Raw genomic sequence first — 14,850 nt, 5'->3', positions numbered from 1 at the left:
CCACTGGCAGGTGGACATCCCCCGAGGGCTCTCGGGCTGCCAGAGGGATGTCTGATTGCCAGCTTAGGCCCAATCCCCTGGTAAACGCGCCTAAGCCAGCAGGTGGGTCAGCCCTGAGAAAATAAACCAAAGGGACTACGTCAAAATAAAAAGCTTCTGCACTGCAAAAGAAACCATCAACAAAACAATAAGAAGGCCACTGCATGGGAGAACGTATTTTCCAATGTTATCTCCATAGGCTTTTCTTTTAATTCCCTACAAGAGTTACAGCCCTCTTGGACTATCAATTGCTTTTTTTTTCAGACTCCTAGAATTCATTACTAGGTAGCTGGTTTCAGAATATACACCAGAGGTAGTTATTGCAATACCTGCCTCTAAGGACTGCCAATTGGGTTTTCTTTTCAAAATATGAGTGGAAACTCACATCTCGTTTTTTATTCCCATGTCAGCAGCATTTAGTATGGTTTATTACTCCTTTCTTTTATATCTTTTTTTTTTTCAGAATCAGAATATAATCAATGCAATGAATTAAGGAATGAAGGAAGGAGTAATAGTAGCAGCTAATACTCACTGAATGCTTCATAAGTACTCCTTTCTTTCTTGATGCGCTTTTAAAAACTTGGCTCCAATGATATCACGCTCTTTTGTCCTTTCTCCTTTATCATTTCTTGTTCCTTATGGGTCTGCTTTATTAATTTTATTTGTTACTTTGGTGCTGGTACTAAATGTACAGTCCTCTTCCCTTTTCTATTTCTCTCAGTGATCTTATCCATTCTCATGAATTTTAATTCCATTCTAGATCAATGACTACAAATTTGTATCTCTATTCCTTGTTTCTGAATTCCAGATTCTTGATATATCCCCACTCCCACACGGGACTTTCATGTGCTGCTCAAATCCTTTTTGGCTCTACCTCTGAGTTCATTGGGATCAACTTCCAAATGCCAGTATCTGTAACTGTTTGCTAAAGGACTTTCTCTGAATACTGTGCCCACATATACAGAGTGTCAGAGCACCAGAAAGTCAACACATCTTGTGGTCACCTCTCACTCATTGACTTATGAGGGTTGGTATAAAATTATGCCAGTTCCCTGCATTTAGAGTAGGATAAATCTGACATTTATGTTGCACACTACCTTCAGAGTCTAAGGAGTGAACTCCACTTAACCACAGTGGTAACTAACCTGCTAGAAAACATACTCTTCATTTACTCCATTCATTTTCCTGTCTCCTATTCCCAATATCCTACTGATGTGTCCTGTTTTGTCTCCTGAATCAACACATTCGTTTTCTAATCTTTACCACAAAGTCTACTTATGGGGGAACTCAGACAAAGATAGATATTTCAGGATATTGAGATAATATTGATATATCTCAAAATTAACATGTAAGGAACAATTTTTTTATTCTCTCAGATCCTAACTGGCAGGGTTGAGGAAGGGTAAATTAGTACATACCTCTCCATTTCCGAACTTCCTTAGAAAGTGGATTCATTATTTTAGATGAAGGAAACTGAGACCGTGAGCATCACAAAAGGCCCTCACTCCCTCACAGGAGATGCCCTTTGTAGCATGCATGGGAGTGACAAACTGAGCCCAGCTTTTTGCAAATGGCTTATGATATTTAGTCAAACTACAAAGTGATTTTTTTTTAAAGTAAATGACATGGAACCTGTTAGTGATGACTAGAATATTTTGTGTGTTGGAGCCAAGTCGTTAAGCAGCTATAAACATAACACTTAATAATTCTTATCCCTAATTATGGTTCCCAGTCATTTGGTCCTGTCGAAAATGTCCATGGAGACATTTGGTCACATAAAAATATATTTTAAATTTGATCCTGTCAAAATATACACACTTCCCGTAGCCAGTGTAGCTCAGTTGATTGTGAGCACAATTCCATGCACTGAAAGATCACTGGTTTGATTCCTATTCAGGACACATACCCAGGTTACCGGTTACTGTTTCTTTCCCTCTCTCTTTCCTTCCCTGTATCTGTCTCCCTCCTTCAAGTTCCTTTCTATTTAAATATATATATATATATATTAAACCTAAGGATCTAAGAAATTATCCTTGCATTCAAATGGCCCATAATGTTTGTTTATACTTCTGCATTACAAGATTAAAACATAAAAATGCTATCATGTTGTATTCGTCCAATGTTTGTGTTGTGGCTGTATTGCCAATAATAATTTCTTACCTTGGTAGCCTGGTTAGCAATGACACATGGGGTAGGTGGATTGGTCAGGGCTCAGATCTTGCAGAAGAGTATGAATTATATTTACTATGTAGCAAATGTCTCCTTGGATGTTTAGGTCAGAACAAAATATCAAAGACCTTTTAGCATGGATCAAATGTTTTAATGGTCTGTTTAGATAGGACCAAATGTCCTGCAAGACTAATGACCATAGCTGTGAATGCTGGACTCCGTGAATATTTGCAGAGCCACCCAGAGACAAGGAGTAATGTAGCTGTATAGTTATGGAACCGATTCTGTAAATCTAAAACTGTGGCACATATGTCTTAAGGCCCAGATATAACATTACTTTGTGCTATTCAATTTATTCCTAGAATTATTAATCTTTCCCAAAGCAAGGAATCTACAATTCTTCATAAAATACTTGGGTTATTGAAAAATGCAACCACTTTAGCATAGCCTTATTTCACCTATAAGTAGAATACTCTAACTCTGAAGGCACAAACCTTTGATATTGCCTTTCATTTAGAAGACCTTGGAAAACAGCATTTTCTTAATTTACTTAAGAATCACAAGAGGTCTCACTAAGAATTCTGAACCCTGGATTGTCCAGTTTAGCTTCTGATCCAGTATGGCTAACAAGAGAACAAGGGAATTTTATCAAATATCTGCTCCCTCCTCTGCCTCTCTTATTTTTCTGGATGCAAGAGGTATTTAGCAGTCAGTTAGGTCTGATTACTAATCGTTTTTTCTGGTTACAGTAAGCCAACATCTGGATAGGTGGCATTGGTCTAAATCAACTAGGACAGTCTCATCCCACCTCAATTCTGTCATTGCACAAATTCTTTCATGAATTCCCAGTATTTCTAGATATTGATACAGAAATCAAGTAAAAGGGAGTATTCTAATAAACTCACTGCTATTCTCATACACTGCCTTGCTGTCTGACTCACAGTAAGGTATTTTCCATTACTTTAAGAACACTCTTTAATAGAACACAACATTTTATTTGTTTAAGTTTGGCATTACACTACTTGTAAAAGTTTAATGTGGTGGATAAAACCCCCACAAAGCGTTTTTATGCACTCACTTTTATAACTCAGTACCAATTAGCTATAAACAGCTTTAAAATATCATCACTGGCTTAAATTTACTGAATTGTTCTTATGCTTATGAGAGGCTGCATCAAGTTAAAAGTCTGCACAGCAAAAGAAACAACTAACAAAATGAAATGAAAAAAAAAACCTACAACATGGGAGCAAATTTTGTAAACTAAATATCTCCTAAGAGGTTAATATGTGAAATATATACATAACAAACACAACTCAATAATCATAATAAAGGAAATTAAAAATTGACCCCACCGTTTGGCTCAGTGATTGAGTATCGACCTATGAACCAGGAGGTCATGGTTCAATTCCAGTCAGGACAAATGTCTGGGTTACAGGATTGAGCACCAGTGTGGGGTGTGCAGGAGGCAGCCAATCAATTTTTGTTTCACATCATTGATGTTTCTATCTCTTGCTTTCTCTCCCCTCTTCTCTGAATTCAATAGAAATATATTTTTAAAAAATTGGCAGGTTTGATTCCAAGTCAGGACTAATGACCAGTTTGTGGGTTTGATCCCCAATAGGGGGCAAGCAGGAGGCAGGGAAATAGATGACTCTCATCATTGATGTTTCTGTCTCTCTCCCTTTCCCTGAAATTAATAGAAAAAATTGGCAGGGGATTTCTACAAACATTTTTGCTGAAGAAGACATACAAACAGCCAACAATTACATGAAAATGTAGTGGAAAATGTTCAGGGGAAAGTCATACAGAGCCACAGTGAGATATCACCACACACCTGTTAGAAAGGCTATCATCAAGAAGAGTACCAAGTGTGACGCAAAGGAAATCCTTGTACAACATGGGTGGGATTATAAGTTGGTATAGCCATGACGGAGAACAGAATGGAAATTCTTTAAAAATAGAGCTGCCATCTAATACAGAAAAATACCACTTCTTAGTATATATTCAAAGGAAGTGAAAATAGAATATGGAAAAGATATCTATACTCCATGACCATTACAGCATTTTTCATAATAGCCACGACAAAAAAATAACTTATGTCCTTCAACACATGAGTGGATAAAGATAATTTTATATATAAACAATCACATGTTAATCAACCATGAGAAGGAGAAAATTCTTCCATTTGTGAAAACATACATGGTTCTTGAAAGCATCATGTCAAGTGAGAGGCATCAGACGGACAACAATAAATACTGTATAATAATATAACATACATGGAATCTTAAAAACCTTAATTCGTAGACACAGAGAGTAGAATGGTGATTATGAGAGCCTTGGGATTTGGGGAAAAAAGGATATGTTGATCACAGGGTACAAACTTAGAATTAAAAGATGAATAAGTTCTGCAGATCTGTAGAGCACTGTGATTACAGTCAACAATTCTTCAAAGTTGCTAAGAGACAAGATCTTAAATGTTCTCACCACAAAAAAGTATTCATTATGTGATGTGGTAGGGGTTTATCTAGTGCTATGGTGTTAATCTTATTGTAGTATGTAAATGTATACAATTGACATGTTGTACAACTTAAAACCACACAATGTTTATATTAATTGTATTTCACTAAAAATAACCCCCTCCAAAGGCCAAAGTTGTTAAGGAAATGTAAATTAAAACCACAATGAGATACTACTCTATACCTAACCAAGTGGCTAACATCATCAAGACTAATCACACACACCAAATGTTGGTGAGGGTGTGGAGCAACTGGAACTCCCAGGCACCACTGGTGGGAATGTAAAGCAGGACAATATTTTGGCAAAAAATTTGGCAGTCTCTTTAAAAATCAAAAACTTTGTACCCTTATGAACTACCCTGTGTTCCAAACCTTCCACTGCTAGGCATTCACCCAAGTGAAATGTAGGACTATACTTAAGAATGACATGTATATGAATATTTGTGGCAGCTTTATTTTGTATATCTGCAAACTGGAAATAATGTAAATGTTCAAGGACAGGTAAATGAATAACAAATTATGGCCTATCCATACAATGGATATTAGTCAGCAATAAAAAGTAAGGAAATACTGATACACCCAATAACACGAATGCTTATCAAAATAATTTTGCTGAATTACAGAGAAACCAGTCCATCTATGAAAAATTATAGAAAAAGCAAACTCATCTAAAGTTATAACAGATCATCAGATGCCTGGGGTGAGGGGAAGGAAGGAACAGGTGGAAACTTTGGTGGGTGATGAATATGTTCACTATCTTGATTGTGAAGATCATTCCAGGGGTGCATACAAATGTTAAATCTATCAGACTGCACAGTTTAGTATGTGATATTTATTGTATATGAATTATATCTCAGCAAAGCTGTTGGGAAAAAATTGTAAATTTAATTTTTGTTATTTTTGATAGTATATATTAACCTTATATTCTGTGATTATGGTGATTCCTTATTTATATTAGTAATTGCCTTTTAAAATATACACTTCTTAGGCTATTCTGCAGAAAACATTTGCTAATAGAAACAACGTTATTTCTCTTTTACTTCTCTTTTTACATCTTACACTCCCCTACCCTTCTGCTTTTTCTTGCTCTGTTCTTTACCGCACTGTCTCAGACCTCCTCTTATTATGGGAAAGCAATCAAAACCACAGCATAAATTATGCAGGCTACTGTGATGCCCTTCCTCACACTGTCTACTTACATTTTAGTCATCAAAGTTTTTGTTGTTGTTGTTTTATCATGAATACCTGTCTATTGAGCTGGTCATATGATTTTTTCTTTGATCTGTTAATGTAGTGAATTACATTTCTTAGCTCTCAAATGCTGAATCAGCCTTGAGTTCTGGAAAATCCTACTTAACACAAATCCTTAAAAAAATATTGCTGTATTCATTTCTCTGATATTTGGTCAATGAATGACACAGCCCTTTTATATAACAGATTTTCATTAACTATTTGAAAATGCTTCTGTCTTTATTCTATCCTAATCTGGTAAGGGCACTTATAGGCATTTGTATATAACAAATTTTTTAACAATTGCAACCAGCAATTTTATTTTAATTCACTTTTTTGGTCTTTCTTTTTCTTTTTTCAGCACATATACTAAAATTGGAACGATATCTTTTTTTTTTTTTTTTTTACAAATTAGCTAACTTATAATCAGATAATATATGCAATTTTTTAAGGTCTCTCACATACTAAGCCACAGAGCTAAGACCTCTATTAGTAGATGCTTTTGTTGTTATTATTAATCATCACTGGATAATATTTCTTCCAGAGATTTTTTGAGAGAGTAGGAGGGGTTTGGAGAAAAAGAGAGAAACATAGATGTGAGAGAGACACATGTATTAGTTGCCTTTATAAGATGCCCTGCTAGGGGCTGGGGTCAAATTTGAAAGCCAGATGTGTGAGCTGGATGCAGGATCAAACCTAAACACTTGAGTGCATGGCCTGATGCATTAACCACTGAGAGAAACCGGACAAGCTTGGCTCTGGAATCTTACTAGTAAGACTAAGCTGTCATTATCATTTTAGAGTTCACTTTCCTTCTTTTGAGACTGGATCACAGAAATCTGAAACAAGCTGAATTTCCAACATAAGTGCAATTTAAGTGTGTGAATAAAACTAGCCACAGACTGGTTTGTATATACTTCAACTAACTATGAAAGCTCTGGTGTAGGGAAATAGGACGAATGATATAATAGTGACTCCTAAGATTGTTCTGTGGTTCTAGCCGTCACTCTCCAATATAGCTGCATGTTATTACCATCTTAGAAACTTTTTAAAAATACTGGTTACTAGGATCTCATCTAAAAAATTGAATTGCAACCTTGGGGAAGGAACATGGGCACTGGTATTTTTCAAAGTTCTCCCTGTGCTTCTCATAGCTATCTATGTTTTAAAACTAGGGAGTTTCCAGACATATTTGCAAATTGTACTTTCTGATATTCTTATCCTGCCTTATCTCCTGATCCGACACAGCTCCCTTGCTTAGAAAGACTTCATGTTCTGTCTATGTTAGGATCTACAGACATATTTATCATTTTCTCCCCTCCCCATTCATTGTGCCCATCAGATAAAATTGTCCTCTAAACTTTCTGCTGTGGGATAGCTTTGAGGACCTCTGTGTGTGGCCATTTCCCAGTCACTGCCAGGGCTTATGATCCCTCTGTGTCTTATCTCTCCTGACATTTGCTTTCCTACATGGCAGTATATAAAATACACTCCTCAACATAGAGGAGCTGGCTGAGGCTGCGCAAGTAAACAAGACATCCACAGTCTGCCTTTGTATTGTGTCTTCTTGAGGTGGGTAACATTGGGCATACATTGTTCTGTTTTCTTTTGTACAGTATGGCTGTCATAACTGTTCCAGCTCTGCTCCTTCTAAGATTAATTGTTCTTGGTTCTCTGAAGAATAAAATGAGCATTCAAATCGGCATGTATTCTTAAATGCTACAGATCTCTTGAGCTTTATTCCATATGTATTGTTTAACATGTTTACTTTTAATTGATTTGGGTGCAGGAGGAAAAAAGGGAACAGTCTTCCCTAATGAAAATAAAGGGGGTTTAGCATGACTCAGTGGTTAGAGTGTTAGTCCCCAGCCCTCACCCTGAATCTCTAGGCTTTCATTCCTGGACAAGGGCAAGTACCTTGGTTGCAGGTTCTATGGGGGCCCTGGTCTGGGCAGCTACAGGAGGCAACCAATAAATGTGTCTCTCTTGCATAGATGTGCGTCAGATAGAGTCAGATCTACTGTAGAAAGTAGCACTGTTTAGAGATTTGGCAATTTGACTTTCCTATCAACAGTCAATGCCAGAGAAGGTTCACTCATGCCATGTTGTGTCCTCATTATAAGAACTGCATCCATGTCTTCTCACAACAGATGTGGAAATATCACTGGAGATACCAAGTAATTGAATGTATTTTATTTGTGCAGGAGCTAAATTGGCCAAAATCTCTGATTTTATGATGCAGGCAAATCACCTCTCACTTATTAGGAAATGGAAAACATTTCAGTTTTGTACATTATTATATAATGAATTGTTATATGGTAAAATTCTTATAGTAAAATTGGTATGTTACAAAGTAAAAACCTAAGTTGTTACCCTCTCCAGAGAAAATACAGAAATTCCAGCAAACCAGTAGCATACATATTTATGCCTATATTACTCCTTTTAATGATCTGTATAGTATTCTACTGTGTGTAAGTACAGAACATAATTCAATCTTTTATATTACATATAAAAAAGCACATACATGTTTCCAACTTTTGTAATTATAGATTATGCATCACAAAATAAATAACCTTGTGCATATGTATCTTATTAAGAATTTTTTGATGAGGAATTTTTGGTTCACAGCAAAATTGAGAGAAAGTACAGAGATATCCTATATCCCTATCTCTCCTGTCCCTACACACGCATAGCTTCGACCATTATCACCATGGACAACAGAGTGGTACACTTGTTCAGAATGATGCAAACACATTAACACTTAATATTCACACAAAGTGTGTAGTTTATATTACAGTTTATTCTTGGTGTTGTATACTCTATGAGTTTGAACAAATATGTAATGAGATACATTAATAATTATGGTATTGCGTATTTTTACTGCCCTAAAATTCCTCTTTGCTCCACCTATTCATCACTCCACCTCCCTACGCCTGACAACCACGGACCTTTTTTTTTTTTTTTTTTTAATATATATTTTACTGATTTTTTTACAGAGAGGAAGGGAGAGAGATAGAGAGTTAGAAACATCGATGAGAGAGAATCATCAATCAGCTGCCTCCTGCACATCTCCCACTGGGGATATGCCCGCAACCCAGGTACATGCCCTTGACCGGAATCAACCTGGGACCTCTCAGTCCACAGGCCGACGCTCTATCCACTGAGCCAAACTGGTTTTGGCAACCACGGACCTTTTTACTGTCTCCATAGTTTTCCCTTTTCCAAAATATCATATATTATTCCAACTTATCATATAAGTTGGAATTATACAGTATGAAGCCTTTTCAGACTGCCTTCATTCAGTAACAAACATTCAAGTTTCTCCAGCTATTTCATGGCTGGATAGCTTGTTTCCTTTTAGGTCTGAATAACAGTCCACTGGCTGGATGTACCTCGGTTTATTTATCCATTCACCTACTGATGGACATTTTTATTGCTTCTATTTTGGCCAATTATGAATAAAGCTGCTGTAACCATCAGTGTGCAGGGCTTTTTTTTTTGTTTTTTGTTTGTAGTTTTGTTTTTTTGGTGGGCATAAGATTTCAAGTCCTTTAGGTAAATATCAAAGAGCATTATTGCTGGATTGCATGGTAAATAACTTTAGTTTTGTAATAACCTACCAAACTCTTTCATAATGTGGTTGTTCTATTATGCATTTCCACCAACAGTGAAAGAGAGTTTTTGTTGCTCCACATCCTTGCAAGTATGTGGTATTGTCAATGGTCTGGAATTTGTGCATTCTAATAGGTGTGTGGTGCATTCCATTTATAATAAGGTTTCTAGGGGTATAGCAGGTCCTGTGCCTGTTAGAAACTTTCATAAAAAAAGAGGAAATCTGTCTCTGTGCCATGTGTTGTAAACATTCCTTTTGGGTTTCTTCTTCAGACTTGATAAAAATGTCTTTCTTCTCATCATGGATCAAAGTTATTTTCATCACTGCCTTGGCATTTCCTCTTTATTTTGGTGAGTACTTTTTCAATTCTGGATGAAGCAATTCATACATCTTAGAAAATGCAGGAGACAACTTCAATTATATAGAAATGGAGCAGCTTCTTTCGTTAGGTTTCTAATACTTAAACTGGCAAAATGAAAAGAGGCATGTTACAAACCCCTTTTTAAAAATGACATCAGTGGTTTGCTTTTTCTCATTTCCCACCTTACAGAGATAGAGGCAGAGATATGGGTTAGAATGAGCAGTGGAACTTAGCTTTTTGTTTACTTCTGACTAAAGATATTACCCTAATTAATATTTTCTTGGGAGGTCAGATTTAATGTTTGCAAACACATAGTGTAGGGAGTAATGATGTCTCATATATCTGACATTCTTTGACAATTTGATTTGTTGTTTTCCAGTTCTGAGTCCACTAAAGTAAAAGCTTTGTGTGAGGTGAGACCTTCTCCTGGAAATTTATCTTCCATTAGTGCAAGGAGACTGATGAATTTGAGTAAAGTAGCTTTGAGATATTGAATAGACCCCTGATATTAGAATGAGTAGTATTTCATTAAGTAGTAATTAATTTCTTCATGTTAGGCGACTTTATACAGGCATATTAAGTGGCATTAAACTAGGCATATTCTTCTCTGACTAGCATGTCCTATTTATTTAAAAATAAATAAAAAGAACTATGGTATCTTCATAGGAGAGTTTGGTGATAACTGCACAACAGAAAATTATTTTTTACAGTGAGAATAATTTGATATTAAATTTCAAATTTGGAACTGTTTTGTGAACTCTGTGTTTTGATACTACCACAAAAGGCTCATCTCTGAACTTTCGGGTCCTGAGTAGGCAGTTTGTGTAGTATTTTGATCAACCAGGGAATCTGATTGATTTCCCCTCTTATTATTTTTATATTTTCCTTTTGTGTGCTCATTGCAGAAAATTCTCTTGCATCTCCAGCTCGCAGTGGCAAAGAGGTAAGTTATTACTTATTAATTTTGAAACTGAAAAGGTAAATTTTCAATTCTTTTATATTATAAGTTTTAACAGCAAATTTCATCAAACAGTACCACAGGTGATACTCAGTGGTTAAGCACTGACCTATAAACCCAGAGGTTCCTTTTTCAAATACCAGTCAAGGAAAATGCCTGGGTATGTGCTAAATCTCCAGTAGGGGTGTATAGGAGGCAGCCCACTGATGTCTCTCTCTCATTGAAGTTTCTATCTTTCTAGTCCTTCTCTCTACTTCTATTTAAAAAATGAAATTCACCCAACAAAATGTGCGACAGAATGATCCTTCAAAATATTTTTTATACCGTGCTATTATTATGCTAAATTCAATAAATAAAATATAGCATCCCTATAAAACCATTTAGTATTTTGGACAAGATAAAAATATCCCATTATTTCAAAGATTCCTTTATTGGTTATCCTTGTTATCTGTAAGCATCTGATAAAAGTTACAGTGTATTTATTTTTATTTATTTATTTACTAGAGGCCTGGTGCATGAAATTCATACATGGGTAGGGTCCTCAGGCCTGGCCAGTGATCAGGGCCGATCTGTGGGTGACCATTGGGGCAATCGGGGGGCCCCCACTGGCACCCACCTTGGCTGGCCTAGCGCCGCCTTCTCACCATCTCTGACCCCTGCCACCACCGGTCAGGGCCTGTGGGCTGGGGGCAGCTCCTGCGTTGAGCGTCTGCCCCTTGGTGGTCAGTGCGCATCATAGTGACCTGTCATTCTGCTGGTTCTGCCATTTGGTCAATTTGCATTTTAGGCTTTTATTATATAGAATTTATTTATTTTATTTTTAAATATATTTTTATTCATTTTAGAGAGGAAGGGAGAGACAAAGAGAGATAGAAACATCAATGATGAGAGAGAACCATTGATAAGCTGCCTCCTTCATGTCCCACACTAGGGATCGAGCCTGCAACCTGGGCTTGTGCCCTGAGCAGGAATTGAACTGTTACCTCCTGGTTCATAGGTCGATGCTCATATGGTGAGCCATGCTTGTTGAGCAAGGGTACAGTGTATTTAAAGTAGAATTGTTTATCCTATGAAGACAAGATTACAAAATTATCCACTTAAAGGATAAAATAATAATTATATCTTCAGAGAGCAGAATATTATATAGAGGTGAAGAAATATCTAAATGATTAAAGGTTAAAAAGACATTTTAAAAGTTAGTCATGCTGTTGCTGGCGTGGCTCAATGGCTGAGCTTTGACCTATGAACCAGGAGGTAACGGTTCAATTCATGCTCAAGGCACAAGCCCGCGTTGCGGGCTGGATCCTCAGTATGGTGCATGCAGGAGGCAGACATCCAATCAATGATCCTTTCTCTTCACTGATTTTTTTTTTCTATCTCCCTCTCTCTCTCTGAAATAAATTAAAATATATATTTTTTAAAATCTGGTCATGTGAGAATACACACCATATTGGTTTTTTTTTGTTTGTTGTTGGTTTTTTTAAAATATATTTTATTGATTTTTTTACAGAGAGGAAGGGAGAGAGATAGAGAGTCAGAAACATCGATGAGAGAGAAACATTGATCAGCTGCCTCCTGCACATCTCCTACTGGGGATGTGCCCGCAACCCAGGTACATGCCCTTGACCGGAATCGAACCTGGGACCCTTCATTCCCCAGGCCGACGCTCTATCCACTGAGCCAAACCGGTTTTGGCCACCATATTGTTTATTTGTGTAAATTAACAACATGCCATTCTTAACAATTTATATATATACTAGAGGTCCAATGCATGAAATTGTACATGGGTAGGGTCCCTAGGCCTAGCCTGTAATTAGGGCCATCTTCTGCCCGCTCGCCAGTCCCCAGTCCCATCCTGCTGCCACCCACCCCGGTTCCCCGTGGTTCCCCGTTCACCATCCTGCGATCAGAGCCTGTGGGCTGGAGAGGGGGAGGGATCGAAAGGTGGTCAATGCACCTCATAGTGATTGGTCGAGTGGCTGTTCTGGTTATTACACTGTTATGATCGCTGGACTTTATTATATAGGATATGCAAATATTAATATATATGAATTTACACATATATAGTGATAATCTGAATGTATCTGATTCTCTAGTAGTGGAACCATTGAAAAAGATAGGGAAATTATTAAAATTCCATTTTATGGTTCCTTGTGTTATTAAATAATGGGGGAAACCTAACGCAAGTAGGAGAAGTGAGTTCAGAATGGCTACATTATAAAAATACATTCAGCAATTTGTCTGTTTTTTTAAAAATGGTATTGAATTTGTAAAAAGATATCAATAATATTTTATGACTATGTGGATTATTTATGTCCAAACCTCAATATAGAATATTTTCATTTCATTCTGATGCATGGAATCTTGTACTAAAGTTAAAGCATATTTTATTAAAATGATCATCATCTGACAAATTTTATGTTCTTCTTTATGTTTAACAGCCAGACTGTACGATATATAAGCAGCGATTACATGATTGCAACAACCAAATGGAACCAATCTGCGCATCCAATGGTTTTACTTACTACAATAGATGCTCTTACTGCAGTGTAATGCTGTAAGAACACAAGACTAAATATTGGCTCTCACAAAATAATAAAGAAACCATCACAAAATGATAGATAAACCAAAGTTTCTTATAGGCCAAGCACAGTATATCTGGAAAAAAATTTTAATATATTAGTAAAAGTCACAAAATCACACTGATAGCTTTCCCAGGAGTTCTCATTTGCAAAAGCAGTTTTGTATTTGACCTCTCAATATAACTCTGGATATTTTGCAAATGTACAGATCATTTAATTTAACCATTATGACTTACTAATGGCAGTCTATGACCAATATATTGAATTCTATTTCAATATAACTGATAACTGATAATCTCTATGATATAGCTTTAAGTTGCAGGGAGCATAATTGGGCAAGAAACCCTACTTGACTACAGAAAATTGAAATCCATCACAATGGGCCTAGGAAAGGACTCCTCTGAGGGTCAATGTGGTCTCCATGATTGACCCATGATAGACTGCAAACCTTTCTTAGAGAGCAAGGAATTCCAGGACACTTCCACCCAACCTCCTTTCCTATATGCTTCATTCCAAAAGAGTTTGCAGTCTAAAGGTTCAGTGAGCCTTTCTAGCTCCATCCTCATTTCCTCTCAAATTTGTTCCTTCTATTTATTTCCCAATTTGGTTTCTACTTATAGAGAACCAACAAAACAATCTCTAATTCTCCTCCTCCAGTCTGAGTGGGTTCCATGAATGAGCCAGGACTGACCATTTAGGAAGAGCCAAGAAGCCCCAGTTGAGGGAGGGATGTGTGAAGGGCTGGGGAGCACATGGGTCCCAGCGGGTTGTGGAGGGAGCACAGCTTCTCCACACTGTGCTGCTCATTTAGAAGCACTTAGTGCAATACCCAGGCCATTTTAAATACTGTCTATAATAATTTTTCTTTCTCTTTTTCTTTACAGAGACACTAATAGAGCATTTACATTTAAGCACTATGGTAAATGCTGATTCTGCCTGAGCTACACACTCTTAAGGCTTTTATGGCAATCCTATTTTGCAGTGGATTCTACAGCCAATTCTACAGAGTCTTTTCAATCAGGGTTTTAATCTTCTAGGTGACCAGACAGAGCCTTCTATGGTATACAAGATGGATTATAGGGTGTTGAAAATTGTTTCCCAACTCTAAGACTTTTGATCGATTTTCCCTCTCTGTTCAATCATTAAATAGCAGTTGAAAAACTATCTTAATTGTGTGTTTGATAATATGAAACCCAATGCAATTTACAATCATAAATATTTCAATCAACACAATGTTAAATAATATTACCTTTATTAAAAAACTGAAGGCCTGATGCATGAAGATTTGTGCAAGAATGGGCCTTCCTTTTCTCCGGCCAGAGCTTTCCACCTTCCCATGCTGCCCAGAGACCCACTCAGTGCCTGAGTATGCAAATTAACCT

The 14,850-nt window shown here is 36.8% G+C and overlaps 1 protein-coding gene across 1 annotated transcript in view; it reads left to right on the top strand.

Annotated features, from left to right (window-relative positions):
- Positions 1 to 14,636, top strand: part of LOC308520775 (sperm-associated acrosin inhibitor-like) — a 31,485-nt gene extending 16,849 nt beyond the window's left edge. The window contains exons 4-7 of the mRNA XM_081093497.1: positions 9,840 to 9,917; positions 10,834 to 10,871; positions 13,328 to 13,443; positions 14,353 to 14,636. Coding sequence (XP_080949623.1) covers positions 9,851 to 9,917; positions 10,834 to 10,871; positions 13,328 to 13,443; positions 14,353 to 14,398 — 267 coding nt within the window. The 5' untranslated portion in view covers positions 9,840 to 9,850 and the 3' untranslated portion in view covers positions 14,399 to 14,636. The remainder of the gene's footprint in view (positions 1 to 9,839; positions 9,918 to 10,833; positions 10,872 to 13,327; positions 13,444 to 14,352) is intronic.
- The last annotated feature ends 214 nt before the right edge of the window (positions 14,637 to 14,850 follow it).

This window comes from Myotis nattereri, assembly GCF_964212035.1.
Source record: "Myotis nattereri genome assembly, chromosome: 5".
Taxonomy (NCBI): domain Eukaryota; kingdom Metazoa; phylum Chordata; class Mammalia; order Chiroptera; family Vespertilionidae; genus Myotis; species Myotis nattereri.
Note: the sequence above shows the minus strand (reverse complement) of the source record. Positions and strands in the feature narration are given on the sequence as shown.